The 21639-nt window shown below is 43.9% G+C and overlaps 3 protein-coding genes across 5 annotated transcripts; 1 reads left to right on the top strand and 2 right to left on the bottom strand.

The window, feature by feature from the left end:
• Positions 1–143: 143 nt before the first annotated feature.
• LOC117964409 (interferon regulatory factor 6-like) lies at positions 144–7054 on the bottom strand. 2 transcript variants are annotated; one of them, XM_059004807.1, is made up of 8 exons: positions 6929–7054; positions 5065–5241; positions 3663–3858; positions 3177–3263; positions 2720–2872; positions 1695–2087; positions 1354–1472; positions 144–1237 (listed from the first exon to the last, which is right to left on the bottom strand). In XM_059004807.1, the coding sequence occupies exons 2-8, from the start codon at positions 5236–5238 to the stop codon at positions 1007–1009; spliced, it is 1353 nt and encodes a 450-aa protein (XP_058860790.1). In that variant the 5' UTR covers positions 5239–5241; positions 6929–7054; the 3' UTR covers positions 144–1006. The 2 variants fall into 2 exon arrangements, with proteins under 2 accessions (XP_058860790.1, XP_034763649.2); XM_034907758.2 differs by lacking the exon at positions 6929–7054 and adding an exon at positions 6198–6734.
• Positions 7055–8732: 1678 nt separating this feature from the next.
• Positions 8733–13208, top strand: LOC117426985 (guanylyl cyclase-activating protein 2-like). Of its 2 annotated transcripts, none has more exons than XM_059004951.1 (4): positions 8733–9580; positions 10071–10220; positions 10944–11058; positions 11381–13208. In XM_059004951.1, exons 1-4 carry the CDS (start codon positions 9383–9385, stop codon positions 11476–11478), a joined length of 561 nt encoding a protein of 186 aa, XP_058860934.1. In that variant the 5' UTR covers positions 8733–9382; the 3' UTR covers positions 11479–13208. The 2 variants fall into 2 exon arrangements, with proteins under 2 accessions (XP_058860934.1, XP_034766993.2); XM_034911102.2 differs by having other exon boundaries at positions 9065–9580; positions 11425–13208.
• A 1179-nt stretch (positions 13209–14387) lies between these two features.
• On the bottom strand, positions 14388–18963 carry LOC117965958 (guanylyl cyclase-activating protein 1-like). The gene is made up of 5 exons (XM_059004952.1): positions 18828–18963; positions 18490–18754; positions 17322–17471; positions 16291–16381; positions 14388–15698 (listed from the first exon to the last, which is right to left on the bottom strand). The coding sequence occupies exons 2-5, from the start codon at positions 18685–18687 to the stop codon at positions 15553–15555; spliced, it is 585 nt and encodes a 194-aa protein (XP_058860935.1). The 5' UTR covers positions 18688–18754; positions 18828–18963; the 3' UTR covers positions 14388–15552.
• Between the last annotated feature and the right edge of the window lie 2676 nt (positions 18964–21639).

The raw sequence follows: 21639 nt of genomic DNA, 5'->3' as shown, positions 1-21639 counted from the left end.
GGGGGGGAGGGGAGAGGGGGGGAGGGGGGGCGGGGGGGGTCTAGTTAAAGCCGCATTAACAATGTTTTTTTTTTTCCTACATGGGCACAGATCATAAACCTGGGGAACTGCAGCTGGTTACAATGCAAAAAAGAACCCACATGTTAGAGCTAAGTAAAATAGTATTTATTGTTTGAATATTGCATCTTCAATCTGATATACAAGCAAGGCATTGACCAGTTTACACACAACAACAACACAGCAGACACCCTCCCTGTGACCAGCTTCATATAACAAGTGGGACTGTCTGTCAGTCCCTTCCAATCTGGAGCCTGGAGAGCTCCTGTTAATATGACCAGCTCACTTCACTCAGGTCATACAAGAGGGATCCTACTGCATCAGAACCATCAACACTTCATCATTTCAATTCAAAACACACACCTGTCTAAAAACCACATGCACTCCTTAAAACAAAAAGGCATTGTATTAACTTTCAATTTACATGATGAAAAAATTACACAAAAACAGTCTAAAAAAAAAAGCAATAAAATTATGACACTTGAAAAAACACATTATTAATAACGTATCAATTAAAATAGCAATCATTATTTTTCTTCACTCTACACTTGACACCACTAACCCCGAAAGAAATTCCTACAGGCTGCAGGGTGATTATAAAGTCATTTCTGCAATAAAACTCTGGTGATGACAGCCGGATTCTAGCGCTATCATCCTCGCTCTACCACCACAGCACATTGCATTATTAGAGAGGTTCCACACCACACTTCACACTGCAAATCTAACCATGCCACTAATGAATCTGTTCTTTCAGGCACATGTAGACCCCTTATAAAAGTTGACTCTTGTAAATGGCCAAAGCATGGCAAATTGTAATAATGCAAAAACCATGGCAAAGCATAGGCAAGTATGGTTGAAAAACAAAAAAACAAACACACACACAAACATGTTTAAGCAAATACACTGCATGGTAAGATGCCACAGCAAACTTTTATAAGGGTCTGTTTGGTTATTGGGCGGACAGCGCTTGTTGGAGGTGCAAATTGGTGCCGGGTGGGATCTGCCAGCCGTCATGTCCCTGGTGAGTCTGCAGGAGGCGGTAGAGCTGCTTGAGGTGAGCCACGATGTTGTCCTTGATGTCGGGCGTGGAGATCTGCAGACGCACGCTGCCACTGTCGAAGGAGCGTGTGAAATCCCCCGAGAACATCTCGTAGATCATGCGGGCCACTACCGGGATCACCTGGGGGATTTATAAAAGAAAGAATTCAGAGCTTTCACCTTTATTAGTGTCTTCAAACGTAAAACGGGAGTCAAGTTTCCATCCCTGCGTTCCACTTTCCCACAGTATTTCCCTACCTGGACCATGATGAGTTTCCTCTCCTTGGGTCTCCCATCAGGCCACTCCTCCCCAAAGCAGAGGTGTATTTCAAACTGGGGTGGCTTATCTGACTGTCCCTTCTGCTGGGCAATCACGCCTGGAAACAAAGAGCCAAGAAAATCCAGGTGAGTTCAGGTTCCGTTTTAAAACAAAAAAACGTTATGAAAACTAAAAAGGAAAGAAAGAAAGTACTACGCCTCAATCTCTAAATTGAATCATAAAAAGATCTGAAAACAAACACAAATCGAATTCAGGACATCGCACATGTGGGCATGCAGAAAAGCTGGACAGACGAGAGACACACACAGACGGTTCTTACTGCTGAGGAAGGACTCGAGACAGAAGAGCTTGACCTTCTTCTGCCTCTCGATGAGGTTGGGCGCGTTGGGGTTGGGGGCGCAGGGGCTGGACCAGTACACCTTGCACTGGCAGAGCCGCACAGCGTAGATATCATGCCCGCTGATCTCCAGGATGAGGCCGCGGTCCATGACGTCCAGCAGGCGCCCGGTGAAGAGCCGCTGCTTCTCGTTGGTGATGTGTTCGGCGGACGGGAAGCGCAGCTGCTCCAGGCTGACCGGTCCGAACAGCTCCTCCTGGTTCACCATGGGCCCCAGGTCCCCGTAGAACAGCCTGCAGCCCTGGGGGTTACTCACTATCAGCGGGGGGCACGCCTCCTTCCCGCGGAACTGGAACTGCACCTCCAGGTCCGTCACTGTCCAAGAACAATGCGACGGGGCTCAGCGTTTCACATTTACATTTGCCGCAGCAGCTTCGGTGGCTCATCGTTTCTTACTAAACTCTTTGTGAACAGAAAGCATAGTGTGTTTCTCACACGCGGAAGAGCATTACAAGTCGGCACATCGACTCCGGTTAGAAAATTGCTATGAGCCAGCTCAAACTGATCATCCTATTGAAAAAGTTAAGCCTGACATACTCTTATACACCTGCAGAGGGCAGTCTGTAGCTCAATGCACGTTGGTTGTAAGTAACTCATTAACTTACAAAGCTTTAGTCCTGAAATGTCCTCATGTAAAACGCTATCCACCAAATATAATTCAATCAATCTACTTATCCCAGACATGTACCAGAGCAAATCAGATATCAGGATAAGCCGATTTAGATGCAGCACACTGTATTATTTTGACTTTTATTCAACGCAATGTACCAGATTTTTTCTTTTTTTCCACCTAACGAGTTGCAATTGTATCATCATTACAAACATGAAGCAAAAGCAGGATTATATCTGGGGGTCAGTTTAGGTTTTGCTGAAACAAAAGCACAGCCTCTTGTGTTAAATAAGCACAGAGTTCAAACACATTGGTACTCGGGTAGCACTGCACTCACTAGGCAAGGAGCTGATCCACATTTCTGGAGAGCTGAACATTTCCTCAAGAAGAGGGGTCGGGGGCACCTCCATATCCACCGGCTCCTCCTTCGGCCACACCTCCACAGGGGGACAGCTCTGGACACTGGCAGGGTCTATCGGGGACACAGAGCCTGGGGGTGGGGGCGATTCGGGTTACAAACAGGGTATCACATCACCAACATATTTTGCAGCTACTGTACATATAATAAACTGAGCACAATGGCTTTCTTTGATTGACAGATGACATCAGCTTCATTCCTTTATCAGCGGTGGGAAACTGTTCTATTATTTACCAGCAAGCACAAAACGGTACATCAAATCAATATTGGTTGTGTTTTAGTATCTTCAGTGCTGTAGTTGAAAGTTTTCTAGGGAATACAGTACAAACACTATCTAGGCAGTCCAGTCTCTGCGTTTCCGGGAATCTCTGCTCACCCTTGACATGCAGGTAAGGAAACGATTCATCCTCCTCTTCCTCCGGTTCTGCATCATTCTCCTCCCAGGGAACGGACCCTGTTGAACCTGGCCAGACACAGAAAGGGTTACTGCCTAAACTAATATGAAGAACCACCACCAGGGGGCATCGCTGGCCTCCTTTCAGCAAGCTTCCACACCTTCCGTTGAAAGTTTATGAATCGTCAATATATTGTTGATCTGCACCTGTACTGAGGTATGTCAGAATATAGACTAAACAGATCAGAATATGTAGGACAGTCATATATATTATCAGCACGTACCGTCTAACTCCAAGAACCATTTTTTCAAATGAACTTTATTAAAGTCAGGGAAAGAAATCAGGTTCTTCAGGAGTTTTAAAATGAAAAGCTGAACTAATGAAAAAGGGGGCCATTTAAAAATAGAGCAGTGATTTGCAGCAAGAGTCGCGCTGGCTCTAATGCAGCCTCTGGCTGACGCTCGTACCTGGGTTTCCTATGGCCAGCGGGATTTCACAGACGTCGTATATCTTCAGCGGGTTCATGGGAACCTCCTTGGTACCGTCGTATATGAGTTTGAACTCCCGGCTCTTGTTCAGGGCGCAGCGCAGCTGAGCTTTCCACTTGGCCGGGTCTGGTTCATCGATCCCTTCCTGGTACTTCCCAGTCTCCAGAGCCCAAGCCTGGACACAAGATCACACGACATTAAAAACCCGGGCGCAAGAGCACGCTGGCTGGCGGACAGGATGCGTGCCGTTCGGTAGAGACAGGCTTGTTTCGGGGGGGGGGGGGCAAGAACAAGCAGCGACAAGAGGGGGTCGCAGAAGGACATAGAAGATAGATTTCGCTAGTGGTGTGCTTGCAAGGGACAAAGCTATGAGCTGAACATCACCACCTCTCTCCCAGCATGTCTTCTGTCATGCTAAGTTATTACATCCTGTATGTTAGTGGTGACTGGGATGTGTTTTTTTTGCCTCAGAAAGAGGATATCAAAGGGCAGGGTTTAGGCGAAGGGAAAGAGCACAAGATACACTGCAAATACAAACAAAGAAACAGTTCCGCTTTCTTAACCAGCGTTTTAGTCAAAGGACAAGTACTAGACTGCTTTAAAATAGAGATTTATATGTACTGGGTAGGGTGGAAGGGATGGGAATAAGACTCCCATTGCATAGCGGTTTGATCCATTCTATGAGTTTAATAAGACACACCTGAGTTTGTTATCTGTACACTGTGGCTACTCATGATTGGTGCAGGGAGGGTTTAACCCTATAAACCACTTTTTTTTCCCCCAGTAGTCTAGTCTGGAAAATAAGATTTTCTAGGATTTGTAAATATGAAAGATGACAGGCCACGATGCCCGATTACTAAAGTTAGTTTAGCTGCTCCTGCTGGGCTGAATATCAAACATGCCAAAGTTCAGCGTTTGTTGCTTCCTGTTTCTTGCTGTGACTGGCTCTTAACCTGCTTTGAGTTTTTGCCTTCTAGTAACCGATGGTGCTGTTGAATGCACACTGTGTCCCACTCCACTATGCTGCCCAGACTAATTCCCTCTTACGTTAAGCAGGGCTTAAAATAAATGGGCATGTGGAGCCAAGTCCGGTCGGCATTATTCACTGTCCTGTGAAGTAATACAGAGGATATTCTTGACTGCTGCTTCTAAAAAACATCGATGCATTTGTAATATGCTGTGTAGTTATTTATAACTGCAATGGACGGACGGAGAGAGAGAAAAAGAGAGAGAGAGGCAGGTTTCACTGATTAAAGTTAGCTACTGTATCAATTCTGGCCTATGTCACCTTCGGTCCACATTTTTAAAATTTCAGAATTGTATGTGAACTGTGTGTGATAGGAGAGGCTGCCCTGCAATGAAGTGAATCAGCCTCCGTCACCTTGAAGATGGTGTTCTCCTCCTCGTGCTGAGGGCTGTGTCTGGTGGCGTGTTTCCATGGTATCTGGAACCTCTTGGCCTCTCTGTTCAGCCACACGAGTCCCGGGTACAGACCGCTGTCCACCTGGGTGACCAGCCAGGGCTTGAGCCGGACTCGGCGCGGGTGGACAGCCATGACCTGGAAGGGGCAGCGCAGTCTCTTAATCACTGATCAGTGCGGTCGAGCAGCCCCTTATAAAACGGAACGCAGTAACTCTGCATGGCCATTCTGCAGTGTTCCCATGTTTATACTATGCATTTATCATAGTGCATATAAAAAAAAAAGCTTTACAATACCTATCTGTGATTTACAATGCTTACCGATGCGCTAGCATGCTTTCACTGTGCTTCATTACACTTTACAATGCTTTCACCATGCTAATCTTTATAAGCGATCATCAGGGACGGGAATAAGACTCCTATCGCACAGCAGTTTCACCCATTCCAGGTTTTAATACAAGCTTGATTAGCCACAGTGGGGAGGGAACAAGCTCAGGTGTGTTATTAAAACTCACAGGAAAACCAGAAATGGATAAAACTGCCATAACGGCAGCCTCTTTTCACAAAATATAAAAAAAATAAATACAAATAAAAAAAGTCTCATTTGTTCGGTAAACAAATAAATAAATAAATAAATGAGAACTTGCTCTTGAAATGACAGTAAAAATAACATCAACATAGCAACAACATCAAACTGCATTTACTACAGGCAAAACAAGGCAGTACCAATGAGCCTGCATGTTATTATTATTATTATTATTATTATTATTATTAGTATTATTATTATTATTTAACTTAGTGCATTGGGTGTAAACTGAAGTTTAAATTTGTTGACAGAACCCTCATGCCATTCCTGCACATCCCGGTGTGTTTTTCACACACTCCAGTAACCGAAGCTCACTGTGCGGCCCGTCAAATACGCAAGACACGGCGACCAGTCCAGCAAAAAAACAAATATACATGGTCAAGGTTATATATTGAACCAACACGTTTATTCAACAGGACGCATACAATCAACAAACACGCACTCGATCTCTTTCGCAGACTTTTAAATGCGTGTGTTTGGGTTTGTTCAGCACTCGCACGCACTCTTACCTGTATAGCTGAAACCAGGAAACAGTTTTTGTTTTTTTCCACGCAATGGTATCACCTCCAAAACCTGCCGTTTGTTTGAGTTATTTTTCTTTAAGTCCGAAGATCGTAATTCTTATCATCCGTTTTTTTTTTGTTGTTCACGTTTTGGTAGTTTTCAACTGCCCCTCGTTGCTGACAACTGACAAAGATAAAATGTGTTTTTCCTCCCACTTTAGTTTCTCTCTGAACCGGCCTCCCCCCCGCTTCCCTTCCTCTCCTGTTAGTCAGGCAGGTACTGCGGTGACGTCATGGCTGTCTCACGCAGCGACACACCTTTGTAAAAACAGTCACAGGACGAATAGACTTTGAGCCTATTGATTTCAGAGCGAAACTCGCAGTGTCCTTTCCTTGTTCCAGTTAAATTCGTGGTTCTTTGGAAAGGTTGACCCATATTGTTATAATTTTCATTACAACTAACAGTAGTAGTTTTAATACTCGGCGGATTTTATAATGTGTAGCTATATATCAATTTAAGATCTGCTTTTCTGGGCACTAGTAGTCCACATTATATATATATATATATATATATATATATATATATATATATATATATATATATATATATATATATATATATAATTGATCTACATTGCTTTTACAGGTGCGATTGCTAGCATTGGTGTTAAAATAGGTTGCCTTTTTTAGTCTCTCGTAAACAATAAAAAAAAAAAATTAAAAATATGGTAACAAACCTGGTGACGCACCTAGCACACTTTTCACTAACGAAGCGCGTTTCCGGTCTCTGCTTCACGTATATATATGTCTTGTGGGGAGATACCAGCGGACCACGCCCTGAAACTGCCTGCAGCTGAACTTCAGCGAGCAGTGACGACACTGTGCAAACTCCAGCAAGGTGACTCGGTGCTGCATCAAGTCATTGCTGCATCTTCCACAAGGCTTGTCTAAACTACTCAGTGAACAGCCCATCCATCTGCACCTGCAGGGCATATTGTACACTACATTCGGGCAGCTAGCTGCTAGGTGTTTTCAGTGTTCCTATTTCAAAAACCAAACATGCAGCTTCACACAACAGCAGCGTTTTGAATATAGAGGCAAGCGAGGTGCGTGAGGAGAAGAAACGGACAGAGGAATCGCTGCCACTGTGGCTGGTTTCCTTTCACATAGATAAAGCACGCGTTCGTGTGAACCTCATGTACCTCAATATCTTTTACAGTATTCAGCATATCAGATAGGTGCCTGCATTTCCAGCCCTTATACACAGATTCTGCTGAAAGTAAAGTATAATTTTCTGTCAACACGGTCATACCAAATGAGTGAATGGTCAGATGGTGAAGCAATAAGAGTATATGATCCAGATTTAACAAGGGGTCTTCGCACTTGTGTTAAGCTCTAGAACCACATCATAGTACAGTGCTGTGCAATCCTCTATGATGATGATGGATTCAAACAAGTGTGTCCACTGGTGTCAATATAAATTCAGGACAATTTTAACATTGTTATTTTAACTTGTATGTGTAATGTATAAGTGACTCTGCAGCAGCAGTTGTGATGAATCGTCTGCTAAATGACTAATTAATAATAATAATAATAATAATAATAATAATAATAATAATAATAATAATAATAATAATAATAATATACAATGAAACGTTTCTAGATATGTCAATACTTCGTCCAGTGGGGAGTTATCTACCTGTCTGTCATGTGAACAATAGGGATGTAATCCTTGATTATGAACCCATAGCCCTTTTTAGACACATGTGACAGTTTGGGGTCAGTCACAGTGAGCTGCACATCCGTTCTCAAACAATCCAGCTTTGTTTTGATCCTGGCAGGGTACAGATTGATCCGATCAGCCCCTAATTAAAGCACATTGATGAAGGTGTGTCCATTGCGTTCCCCATGCTGGCATTGCTATCAGGATTTCCACAGTCCCATCGCTGGGATGCATCTCTCTGCCCCAGGACATTGCTATGTGACACGTGTCTCTCCCTGTGCGACGGGGCTGGCTCAGCTTCACACTTGTAATGTTTTCAGTGAAATCTGCCTATATTTAGCCTGTCGTTGGAGGATTACCGGCTCTGGAGGATTAGAGTTCAGTGACTCACTGGGTTCCAATTGCAAGAAGATTCCACTGTGAACTTTCTGAGCTGCTGGGAGCTGGTTAAGCTGCTGCTCTGCACCATAGAAACGTTTACCATGGTAAATCTGCACAGCAGCTGTGCTCTTACTGTATAAATACTCCCATGTTTATCCCATGCATTTTGCATGCTTTACCACACTTCTCTGTGGTCTACCATGTTGCATGTTAATAAAAAGAAAAGTCACAAGCAGGGGGTGACACTGGAGGGAGGGCAATAACTGATCCATGAGGGGCACAATGACAGCACTGGGGAGTCACTTTGTGGACCCCAGGGGCCACATCAATAGGATATACATCGAGGGGCCACAAATGTGTTCCTAAGTGCCGATTACAGTATCACTTTCTGTCTCTGAAATTGTGACAGTACAGAATCCTTTATCTGTGTGTGTGGTTGTGGCAGTTTGAGGGTCTCTGAGGCCAGGTTATCAGGGACCCCTCTTCTGATATCGCTATCGATATCGCTGAAGTTCTGCTCAAGCAAAGTTCCTGAATCCAGAGTGGCATGCCAGCACAGAAAGCGTGGTACGAGATCTCAAGGAATGCTAAGTTAAAAGAAAGCAAACCGTTTTTCTTTTGAAAGGTGAGGCTGAGCAATGCTTGGAAGGTTTCCGCATTGCATTAAAAGGGGAATCTCCCAGTGAACTTAGTACTGATTGAGGCTGACAACAGCTGACGTCTCAAATCCCTGGTGCCAACTTAATGGAAAGAGACAAGCCGGGCGCTTCTCACAACTGTCCCTGCGGAGCTGAGGAGCGGATATTCTTCTGTGCTTTGCTTGTTGCCATTCGGTTCTTCTGATCTCGAGAAGAAAGCGAACAGACAGCAGCAGCAGCAGCAGCCAGACAGAAAGGATACCAGAAAGACCAGCAGGGAGCATTCAAAAAGAAAAAGAGAGAAGAACGGGGACATTCGTTTGAATTGGTTTTGAAAGAGGAAAGCTTCAGGTGAAGAAGAAGAAGAAGAAGAAGAAGAAGAAGGAGGAGGAGGAGGAGGAGGAATAAACAGGGAGGTTGAAGAAAGAAAGGTGGACGAGCAGCGGGCCATGGGGCAGCAGCTGAGTGAAGATAAGGAGGCTGAGATTGGCGTGGCCGAGCTCCAGGAGTGGTATAAGAAGTTCGTGGTGGAGTGCCCCAGTGGGACTCTCTTCATGCACGAGTTCAAGGGCTTCTTCGGGGTCACGGACAACCAGGAGGCAGCCGAGTACATCGAGAACATGTTCCGTGCCTTCGACAAGAACGGGGTGGGTGCAGCGCAAACCACAGCCAACGATCACACAGGAGAGCTCACAGGAACAGCTGGGGCTTCTCTGATATGTCAAGCTCACTGTATGAGTAGAAAATTCATTCAGGGGGAAAAAAGGGAAAGTTTATTCCCCATTGTGATACTAACTGACTATTTTCTTAAAAAGAAAACTTGATCTTGTCTGTATAACTAGAAAATGTATTTTAAAAAAAATGGAAAATGTAAGGGGACATATTTACAAAAGTATTTACAGCCGTGAACCAGCCCATTTGTTTCTTAAAAGAAAACAAAGAATGGATGTTACTGAGCCTCAAACCCGGGGTCGTTGCAGAGATCACCCATGCATGCATCATTGTAGCTCTTTCTTGCTCTTCTGCAACATCGGCAGTTTTTGTTTGTACTCTAAAACCAGGAAGAAATATTACCGAAAATGATGTCCAACTGGAAGCTGGCGCAGTGATAAGTGTCTTTGTTTCTTTCTTTCTCAGGACAACACGATTGATTTCCTGGAGTACGTGGCAGCGCTGAACCTGGTGTTGAGAGGGAAGCTGGAGCACAAGCTGAAGTGGACCTTTAAGATGTACGACAAGGACGGGAACGGGTGCATTGACAAGACGGAGCTGCTGGAGATTGTGGAGGTGAGGGCAGGATTCGGGTGGAGATGGTGGAGGTGAGGGCAGGATTCGGGTGGAGATGGTGGAGGTGAGGGCAGGATTCGGGTGGAGATGGTGGAGGTGAGGGCAGGATTTGGGTGGAGATGCTGGAGGTGAGGGCAGGATTGTGCTGTTCAAGGGCAGCAGCATTGAGATCTGTCTTTAAAATGAAACCCAGCTGTCTGAATGTCTGCCAGCAAATCCACTCCTCTCCTGGCATGGGAACAGGGTGCTGGAACGGGCTTGGAATCATGCAATAAGCAGAGACGGTGCTTGGAAAACAATTCCATTATCTGGATAAGCTGTCCACAGGTCACAAGTCATTAGTATCTATCAGGCTAGTTTACCATTCCAAGAGAAACCAGTGAACAGCTGCTTGGGTTTGTAATGATCGCTGCTTTTCTGAGACTCTGTGGAGAACAGCGATCCACGCAAACCCAAGCAGCTGTTTCTTCACTTGATGTGTAAATGAGCCCAATCAGCAGCAGTGCCCCTGAGCTCATGTGAATTATCGAATCAGCAGTTTGTGCAGCTCTACCTGGCAGCTTCGTGCATGTGGGCGCTTTCACGCTGCGTCAAGCATCTTTGGAAAATGAATTGGTAATTATTGAGTTTGATGCTCTACTTTGGTGTGTTGTATACGGTGTGTGGTGTATTATATATGGTGTATGCTGTACGGTGTATTAAGACTCTTGTGTTGTTTCACAGGCTATATACCGATTGAAGAAAGCCTGCCATGGGGAGACGGGCGATGCCTGCCTCCTGCTCACCCCTGATCAAGTCGTCGACAGGATATTCCAATTAGTCGACGCGAACGGAGACGGTAAGCATGTCTCTTTTCATCACCATCAATAGTATATTTAGTAAAACTAGGATTTAAAGTAATTCTAGCAAACAAATTCGTGGCATACAATTCCTCTGCCATGCCCATCGCTTCGTTTGATACGTCTCAAATGCACAGTTTATAAACTTCCTTGAACCTACATTAGTACCAGAGGTTTTCTAATGAAAATACACGTGTGGTTTAATATGCATCTCTTTTAAAACTGCACATTTCAGCTGTATGTTCTGATGGAAGTGCAACATGGCTTTACAGAATTGTTTTGTTAGTGACAATTACTTGGAAGTTTGATTGCTCACTCTAGGAGGTACGGATTTGCCAGGATTTCTCTCGACTCTCCCCCCGCAGGCCAGCTCTCTCTGGACGAGTTCATTGACGGAGCGCAGAGAGACAAGTGGGTGATGAAGATGCTTCAGATGGACGTGAACCCGGGAGGCTGGATTAGTGCGCAGAGAAGGAAGAGCACTTTATTCTGAAGGCGCTCAAACCAAAGGACTTGCTACCGAGCGCTCCCCTTCCTTCTGCCCTGCCCTTTCCTTTCGGTCTGTTGCTTTATTTTTTCGGTGTTTTATGTTGTTTTACATCTCAGGCTTCTGAAATTGTAACCCTAGGTGTGTTTGCACTAGAACATTCACTAGGGATAACATATATGTCTATGAAGTACACTGCTGGCTATTTTATTAGGACCCTGATCACAGCCTTGATTCAGCAAGGGGCTCCCAGGATGTTAATCCACTTGTTACCAGCTCACGCAGGTGTGGTGGCCACGGAAGATCTCTGTCATGCTCCTCAAGCCATTCTCACACAGTGGCTGGCTTAGTGATCGGCCTCAAGGTACAGGTGACTCCATGTTAGGTGGATCCACAGCGATGCTGAATTACACTGGATTGCTCTGCCTTCCAGAGTCCTCGAGGGACCCAGGGTATACCAGGGCAGTGCCAAACCCAATCAGGTGCTAATGAAGTGGCCAGGCAATGAGACGCTTTGCAATAATTGCTCTGTCGGTCTCACAGGTTTTCTGGTTGATAGATGTTTACCTGTACAGATGGGGGTTCCAGTGACGTGAAATAGTCTTCAAAGGGGGGGGGGAGGGGTCTGTGCAGATTTCGATAAAGATCCAGTCCAAGTGTTGGATATTCAAGAGTTGTTTTTTTAGTTTATTAATTTATTTTTTTTGCAGTTTTTGTCACTTCTTACAATGATTGGTGGCATTCCTTTCAAGATTGGTGTTTCCAAAGGATCTCCTCCAACACTCCAGAGTTTCTTCTAGTGTGCACGTGGCCTTCTTCTTGTTTCAGCGATGACGTGGCAGTCTTTGCTTCCCAACGCTTGCTTTTCCTCTCCCCCACCCCCCTTCCCCCTTCCTCTCTCTCTTTCTCTTCCATCACATCGAGATCAGTTCCTTGAGTTTCTCTAAGGCAGCATTTTTCAGGTCATCCGCAACTCAAACGTAATACTGCACTGACGAGAAATGTCTCTGCACGTGGACACATGGCAAAGGGTTTATCTTGAGCTCAGCCTCACTACATTTAGGATCAAGGTGTTAATTCAGCTATAAATAACACAATGTACAGTACAATGACCCAAAACCAGGGCTATCAAAGGACCACCAATGAGAAATAATGAGATGGACCTTTTCATAAAGTTTACGTGTGTTTTTTCTGTGGAACAAGGATGTATTTCACTGAGGAAAGCGATTGATTCAGGATCGTGGTCAAATCATTTGCAACCCCATGTAACAGTATGCTAAACGCCCACACTGAACTCTCCAGTTTCCCTTTCTATACGATGGTTTGCATTCCTTGGTCATGTTCATTTTCTTGTCCTTCTTTCCCGTATTCTGTGTGCTTTATCGGTTTCTTCCCATGCCTGACAGTACTTCCAATGTGCTATACTGCACACTGACATAAACCTTCATCTCAATGTGATGGGATCTATTCCTAAAACAGGCTTCCATGCTAACACTTCAAACAGTCTCCACTCCACAGACAGCTCGGATCTACTGTACAGATTGTGAGGGAACAATTCTGGACCAAATCAAAAAAAGCAAACCTGCTGGTTGATATTTTGCGAATGGACAGTATTTTGTACAAAGTGAATGACTGTAAATAAAGAATATTTCATTTCTTAAACCTGGGCGTCACTGATGATTCTAGAACTACGAGTGTTAGATTAATTACACCCAGGGCTGTGTTTATTTCCCAGGGAAAAACTGACTTATTTCACGGTCTAGAAAACAGGCATTTCAAGATATTTCAGGGCTGCATGTTTTAATAAAGCAGAAACAAAATAGCATTGAAAATTGACCATTTTATCCAGGGTTACACAACACATGTTTCTTAACATTGAAATGCTAAATTGTAGAATATGGTATGTATTATATTTCGTATGTCCACCTTTTTAATTTATTTCTATTTTCACTATCGGTGAATTATCAAACAAAATAAAAGCAGAAATAAGACACGTGAAATGTCCTCTCTCTCATTGCTTCTGCTCTTAATCAGTTTCTACCTGGAGACTCATTCTGCCTCGTACCTCTAACGAGGTATCTAATCATAATCCCGCTCTGCCCTGTCGCCTGGGTTTTAGAGAGAGGAAAGCAGCTCATCGCTATTCCCAGGAAAGGGCTGCCTGTTATAGAAACGGCTAACCTCTATCCCGTCCACAGCAGCAGCGTTGAGGAGTGTAACCTCTCCCCAGAATGACGGCTCAAGTGCCATTGGATTACCATGAGCTTAGAAAGATCACATGACTCAAAGGAGCGAATCCCGTCAGATCAGGGTGGCCTAGTTACTTGTTATGAGGACTTGTGAAGTCACCACAAATCTGTGCTCTGGGGTAACGCATTGCATATATTATTGCATAGATCTGTTTATTTAGCAGCTGTCTTTTATCCAAGGCGACTTACAGGAAAAGACAAAAACAACATGACAACTTACTAACTAACTTTAACTATAAGCCCATGATACAAGAGACAGTAACAGCTGGAGCCAGCTACTGCCTGCTTAGAACACTACAGCTAACACAGGAACATTTTACAGAACCTCTGGGCTTTTATCCTTAATCATCTCATCACCTGTGCAAAACACAAGTGGGGTTAAAAAGAGTCAACGTGATAAAACAGAAAATAAAAAAGGGGCGAAACAGAATCAGCTGTGTGCCAGTCCTCGGCCAGCAGTTCCTGGGACGACCAGCAGGGGGTGACAAACTGCGGGGCAGATGTGAACCCTCCGGAATCCTGTCCCGAGCCGCAGTGAAAGGGCGAGGGAACAGCGGGAGTGTCGCAGTAAAACACGGAAACAGACCACAGCTGGCTTTGTTACTGCCTTTATTTCTGTTGACTTTAATATTTACAATACTACTCCATCATCTGAGAACCTTTGCTGGAAGCACAATCATTCTTGAACGCAGTTTGATCACTGTTTGCATTTCCTTTGCAAACATCATAATATTCGCCCAGCGGTCTCCTCCCAATCTGTTACACCAGAGCACACAAGAAGAGCTTTGGGACAATCACCGGAATTGCTCTGTATCTTAAAGAACCGACATGAACATAATCCTGCCTACAGTAAAGTGCACACGTTCATTCACAAAGCTGGAGCGAACAAACACACTAAAATGGAATTCACTTTTCTGAAGCTGCTGATGAGGTGACTCCAGGGCTGGATTCTCAAAGCTATTTCCTCCAGACAGTAATTAGCATGGCATTTTCACAGGAATGCAGCCAGTAAAGTTACCATACCAGAAACAAACAGCTCAGGTATTTGCCGCAGGGGTTTGTGAGTTGTTCTGAGTGGTGGCTCATGCGTTTATTAATAAATGGTTTTCTTGTTTCTCATCAGACTAACCCTGATGACGATTTGGAGTACAGGGCTTTGTAAAATGCATCAGAGCAGCTTTCTGCACTCACTGTGCAAACCTCAGAGTGGCTTTCTAAATCAGTTTCTATAAAACAGAAAGCGATACACTGCAACGTGTCTATTAATACAGACCCCAGTCCCGTTTACATCGTTAATAAATACATAAACGAATAACTAAAAGGTCATTTCTATCAGAATACACAACAAGTCAGAAGCAAGCTGAACAGGAAACATCATATAGGTTTTTTTATCAAGTTTGACTTGAACCCATTTGAACTTTTCATACAGCACAGGTCCAAACAAGGCATGTGTTGCTACAGTATAACCTCACCGAATGCTCAGCTTGCAGGTCATTCCGAGCCCCTGTGACCCTTCACTGTTACGAGAAGCAATCATTCGCTATTCTGGGGAGACAGCGCAGTGCTGTGTAGCTTAACATTCATCAGTGAGGGTCATGAGACCACCACTCCTCTGCTTGTCTTTTAAATGATCAATCTGGAGTATTAGTGGTATATTTCGACAGATGGACACGCAACACACATTAAAGATTCAAGTCAGAAATATGAGGCATGTTTCTCCACAGGAGGGTCCTCTCCGGTCTGGGGCTCTCCCAGCTTCAGCACTCCTCCTCCTGGCTCTCTGGCTGGCTGTTGCTCTGGATCACGCCCGCGATATGGTAGAGGTCCAGACTCTGGGTCAGGATGTCCAGCAGCAGCTCGTCCTTCTGGACCTCATCCAAGAACTCCTCCATAGACAGCTCTCCTGCAACGCAGAGCAGAGGCAAGGCTCAGACTGACTGCCCCACACCAGGCAGGGGGCTGTACCCTCCATCACCCTGGCTAACTCTGGATGGCCGTGGTCTGCAGGTCTTTCAACTGGCTTAGATTCACACAACTGACTGAATGCGTTCTGCGGGCTTGTGTGGGACTGTTATCTTACAGCTATGACCCAAACTTCTGCACCACCCTATAGGATGAACTCACTTTGCTTCATAAAGTCGAATGAAACCTGCTGAATAATGTGACAACGTAAACATATTGAATTGCAAACGATGTTAAATTAGAGATTAGGGTTTTGGTTTTTAAATGATGCCTCAACCCTAAAACTGTTGTTGATGCAATAGGTTTGGCCGCAGCTGAACAGCGGCTGGTCTTCAACGCTCTGCAACAAAGTGTAGTCAAGCACAGGGAGAGCAGGGGGAAGCTCGGGCAAGGAGGGGAGCTCACAAAGAAGTATGGGACAGCACAACATAGGACGCATCTCTCTACCATTCACTTCCACTGGGTTTCCAGTGAATGAAACAGCAGAATATCCACTGCCTCTTTCGATTGAGACACGCGTCTTGCTTCCTTACCATCGCTGTTGATATCAATCTTCTCAAACACCATGTTGGTGAATTCTTCCGCTGTCGTGTCATGCTTGCAGCCATTAATGGCTCTGATGGCCTGTCGAATAAAGAAATGAAGAAACCGATAAAGGAATCGCTAGCCACAGCTTGGAACAGCTGAAACATCCTGTATTCCTAACTTCAGCTGCAGCAGCTGGGATCCCTGTACCGTATTACAGTGAGTTTGCAGATCACCGCGGCTTCCACAATGCTCCACTGTACACAAGGCTGTGGTTTACCAGGTCAGCTAGTGCCTAAGTATATCGCAGTACAATGCCAGCGTAACTGATATTTCCCTATAAAACCCTATTCTTAATTCCATGATCACTGGCTACAGCTGACGACAGCACTGTACTGTAACCCCTGTTAGGACGACAGATCGCGCTCATATTTGTGATTACAGGAGCGATCTGACCTAAATGGAATGGACGTTTTTTTTAAAAAAAAACGTTTAAAAATTATCGGACAAGTAGACAATTCTCAAATCGAAAGCTTATTTGTTAAAAAATAAATAAAAAGTCCAATCACAGCAGCAAAATACCAACACTATAAGGAAAACCATCTCTGATCTCGCCAGCCTCAGATCATATTTGGCAGAGATCAGTGAGACCGGTAGGCTCTGTTGTAGCGCCCCCCAATGGCCATTCACACAAAACGCAGCATTGTGGTGCATAACTGCATTTTTAACAACTCAGAAGTCAGCTCTGATGTCTCTGATGTTAGCCAAAAGAAAAAGTCAAGATGCTAACCGACATCGCCTAATTATTATAATTTTTTTTTTTTTTTTAAGTAGTTTGTGATTTTTAGTAAAGAAAAGTTCAATTTGATCTGTGTGTGTTTCTTTTGATCTGCGGCCTCGTTCTGTGTGATGTCACGGAGTTCATTAATGTATTTATTTGGCAGACGCCTTTATCCAAGGCTTACAGATGTTACAGGGCAGCAAAGGGTTGCAATGCAAGCTTGACATTTAAATACAGTATAGTTTACAGCGGTTTTACCTTGATAATGTTCAGGAGCTCTCCCCGGTCAATGCTGCCATTGCCATCCATGTCATAGAGCTTGAAGTACCATTTGAGCTTCTTTCCCACCTTGGCTTTGAGAACTAGGCTCAACGCTGCCACATACTCCATGAAGTCAATATAACCGTCCTGTAAACAGAGGCGCTGTTAGACTGGTAGGGGTCCGGTCAGAGGCTGGCATGGGGCTCATTAACACATTATTAACGGCGTGCTACTGACTGAAGTGCAGGTGCACGTTTGTTAACAAGTAATTCAAAGGTTTCTCGTGAATAATGCATTTACATGTTAACACGGAACTGCTATAGCCTGTTACTGTGATTATTAATAGCGGTCTAACAGTGTTTATAAACTCCTTCAGATCACATTAACAGATGCATTATCGGGGGTTTATATAACAGACCCTGAAATGTGTCGCCAGCTTCGTTCAGGTTAAAATGGCATGGAGCAATTTCACTATTCATTAGAGCAGCAGTTTTCATTTGATTCAGAACATTACCGTGGATTTAGGCTTCAAATCTGCTTTACAGGGTCTTTACCTCCGAGCTCTAAATCCTGATTAAACCAAAATAGCGGATCCCCTTAGTTAATCGGATTCCCTGTTAACTGACCTCCACAGCACCAAGCGCATGAGACGTCCCTGTTTACCGCAGTCTAACCCAGCGGCAGATATTCATTAACTGAGCTTGTTTTAATCCTAACTGATTATCCATCTCTCTTAAAAACACTCGACAGTGCTTCATTTAGAATCATGTAGGTATCCGATCCTGGTTCATTGCTGGCTTGGGGGTTGATAATGCTGAGCACGACGTTTATTTTTTCTTTATTATAGTTAAGTATTCATGCTTTCCCTTGAACTAACATCAGCTTTTTATGATGGATATTAAAATAAATCTTAAAATGATCTCTCTATTATCTAGATCACGTATTTAGTATAGTTTACCATGCTTTTTTTAATGCTATACCACGTTTCACTGTTCCTCACTAAGCTTGCCTATACTTTTAGCTTTTTTGTAAAAGCTGCTCCCAAAGAAAATGCATCATAAACACAACAGTACAGAGTTTGTGCCCTCGCTACTACGTAACTACTCTATCCTTTGTGTTTGAGTTGAAATGAGTCGCAGCTTTATGAAGGAGAAGATTCCGTTACCTTGTTCACGTCAAAAGTTTCAAACATTTGCTCGATGTAGGCATTGGCGCCGGGGGACAGATCCTTCAGTCCGAAGAACTGCTTGAACTCGTAGAGGGTGAGCTGCCCCGACGGGCACTCAGTCATGAACTTTCTGTACCACTGATGAATCTCGCAGGCTGTGATTTCCTCCACCGCAGCACCGCTGGCGTTTCCCATTGTGAGAAGTGAACAGCTTTCACTGCCTCCTGTCAGCAACCAGCGACTCAGAAAAGCAGACAGCAAGCTGAAATATAATAATAATAATAATAATAATAATAATAATAATAATAATAATAATAATAATAATAATAATTAACTGGAAAATGCAATCAGTCCTTTAAACAAATGCATCTGTTTTTGTCACAGTGTATAGTATTGCTGGGTTGTGTCCTAAGGCTGTACAAGCTCTAGCAGTGGACCGAGCTGTCTTTGTGTAAATCAGAACTCAAACGTCTCTTACCGTGATCGCGATTATTTAAACTACCTCAAATCTGCCCCTCGTCCAATCAGGAGGCTGAACCGCGGTTACAGCTGCAGTCTGGTTCTGTTCTTTTCGTTCTAATTACACCTCCGGAGGATGTAAGAGCATCGCCACACCACACGCCAGGATTAACGGGGCTGCACAGCACAGAGAAGATCAGTAATTCCACTAATGTACAGCTACCTGCATTACTGACTCCCAGCAGCTGCTATAGATCCAGCTGCTGCCTCCCCCTGTAATTGCGATTTTAATCATATTTATAAACACAGAGCATTGTTTTTGAGGAGCGTAGATACTTTCAGAATGTACTCTTTCCCTTCATTGGGACAGTGTTGCATTTCCGATAAATCACATTTGATCAATGAATATGATGTTTTATCAATGAATATGATGCTTTATCAATTAATTTATTATTATTATTTATTTCTTAGCAGACGCCATTATCCAGGGTGACTTACAATTGTTACAAGATATCACATTCATTTTCATACAATTACCCATTTATACAGTTGGGTTTTTACTGGAGCAATCTAGGTACCTTGCTCAAGGGTACAGCAGCAGTGTCTCCCACCTGGGATTGAACCCATGATGTTTGATCAATGAATATGATGCTTTATCAATGACTATGATGCTTTATCAATGACTATGATGTTTGATCAATGGCTATGAGGTTTGATCAATGAATATGATGTTTTATCAATGACTATGATGCTTTATCAATGACTATGATGTTTGATCAATGGCTATGAGGTTTGATCAATGAATATGATGTTTTATCAATGACTATGATGCTTTATCAATGAATATGATGTTTGATCAATGACTATGAATGATGCTTTATCAATGAATATGATGCTTTATCAATGACTATGATGCTTTATCGATGAATATGATGCTTTATCAATGGGTGTGTTGTTTTACTCAATAAGCACGATGCTTTCTCAGTGAATGCAGTCTGTTTTAAGGCTCAGGGTTTATTCAGTGGAATGACTTCTCCACGCGACAGTGTTGGAGGCTGGGATTCCTATCCGTCTCTTCTTGTGGTCAGTGTCTCTGGAGTACCGGTATCCGCAGGTGGGCTTCCCGGCTGTGAAGAAGGGAGCCAGGGAGTTGGAATGGGGGATCCTGCTCCCTCTCCTGCTCTCCTCCGCTGGGGCTGGGAATCGCCGCTCGAAGGAGTCCTTCAGGCTCGGGTCTTTCTTCAGGTGCCTCGCCCAGCAGGAGAAGGTCAGCAGATCCTGGGTCTGGTCCACTACGCTGACCCTGCCGCAGTTGACCGGAATGATGGCTTTCAGGTCGTTCCACGGCAGCTAATTCATCAGAAACAAGACCAGCGATAACATTTGTCTACTTGGGTTCGGGTCTTATACCTTTGAACCCTTTGTCCAATATATTTGCCATTGAGAAAAGAGGCATTCAATAGGTATGGGAACACAGCCTGGGCAGTAAAGGGTTAACTTTAAATACCCTTGTTAGATGCATTGTGAATTCTTCTCTTTTATGAGGTTAAAATCGACTCTCCAATTACACAAAGCCGCCACAGGTGTCACAAATCACACCGCTGGTGGGAGACACAGTGATTGGAAGGGAGTTTTTATAACCAAGGAGATTTGAGGTAGACGTACCAAACAGCACTGTGTTCAAGCTGAGCTGTACTGAATGGATGAATGAGCTTTCAGTTCATTTGTTTTTACTAATGCTGATATTAAAAAGTGTCGTCCCTTTAAAATACAAATCCCTGGGAAAGGTGCACACAGTCTCAACATCTTTCAGTCCAGGTCACTTGAAGGTAAAGCTCCTGGTCTTTTATTAGCCATGTAATGCTCTGCTAATCAGCAGCTAAACCATGATGTCATACCCAGGAGTTCTGTGCAGTGGCTCCACCCCTTGCTGGCTCCATCCTCCGGTCCTGGAAGGAGCGAATCTGTCTGACTCCGACACTCTAACCCAATGAGCTCCAGTCTTTGCCAGGCTGAAACACGACTCTCCCCAAATCCCAGCCTGCATTTGTCTGAAAACGTGTCTCAAGAGTGTGTCTATGACATCACAATACTCATGACATCAGCTGATGTCACTAGGAAGCCCTGACAGTATTTATTTACGGGGATGTTTATTTGCAGCATTGAACTCTTCAGATAAAGCTAGCTAGCTATTTTTTTTGGTATTATTTTTTTATTATTATTATTATCTTTACAATATAAAAATTAAAAATAAAACAAGCAACAACAATCTAAATAATAACCTGTGTGTTAGTGGAGGGCTGGGGGGGGGGTTGTGACCTCACAATATGAACATTCCAGAAGCAAACGTAAGTGAAACATTTGTGGTGATCATTTAAAAGTCAAATCCTTTAAAAATAACGAGCCTCACAGACCAGGAATGGAGCAGTCGTTGGAGCAGTGCCCAATATCTGATGAGGACAGCAGGTGGCGCCAATGTTCCTCTACTGTCCCTCAGAGGAGAGATATGAAGCTGTCAGTTTGCAGCTATGAAACAATGGGGCGGAAAAACCTGCACCAAAAAAATGACCAACCTTATAATTATATTTGTTTTCAAACTCCCTTGAGAAGGTTATGCGAGTCCCTACAATGCTGTCAAGGTTGACTTTCAGACCCTATTTATTCACTTGAAGGACTGTGCTTATAAAC

Source organism: Acipenser ruthenus, chromosome 30, assembly GCF_902713425.1.
Source record: "Acipenser ruthenus chromosome 30, fAciRut3.2 maternal haplotype, whole genome shotgun sequence".
NCBI classification, from domain to species: Eukaryota; Metazoa; Chordata; class Actinopteri; order Acipenseriformes; family Acipenseridae; genus Acipenser; species Acipenser ruthenus.
The sequence above is the reverse complement of the archived record's forward strand: the minus strand, read 5'-3'. Positions and strand labels throughout refer to the sequence as shown.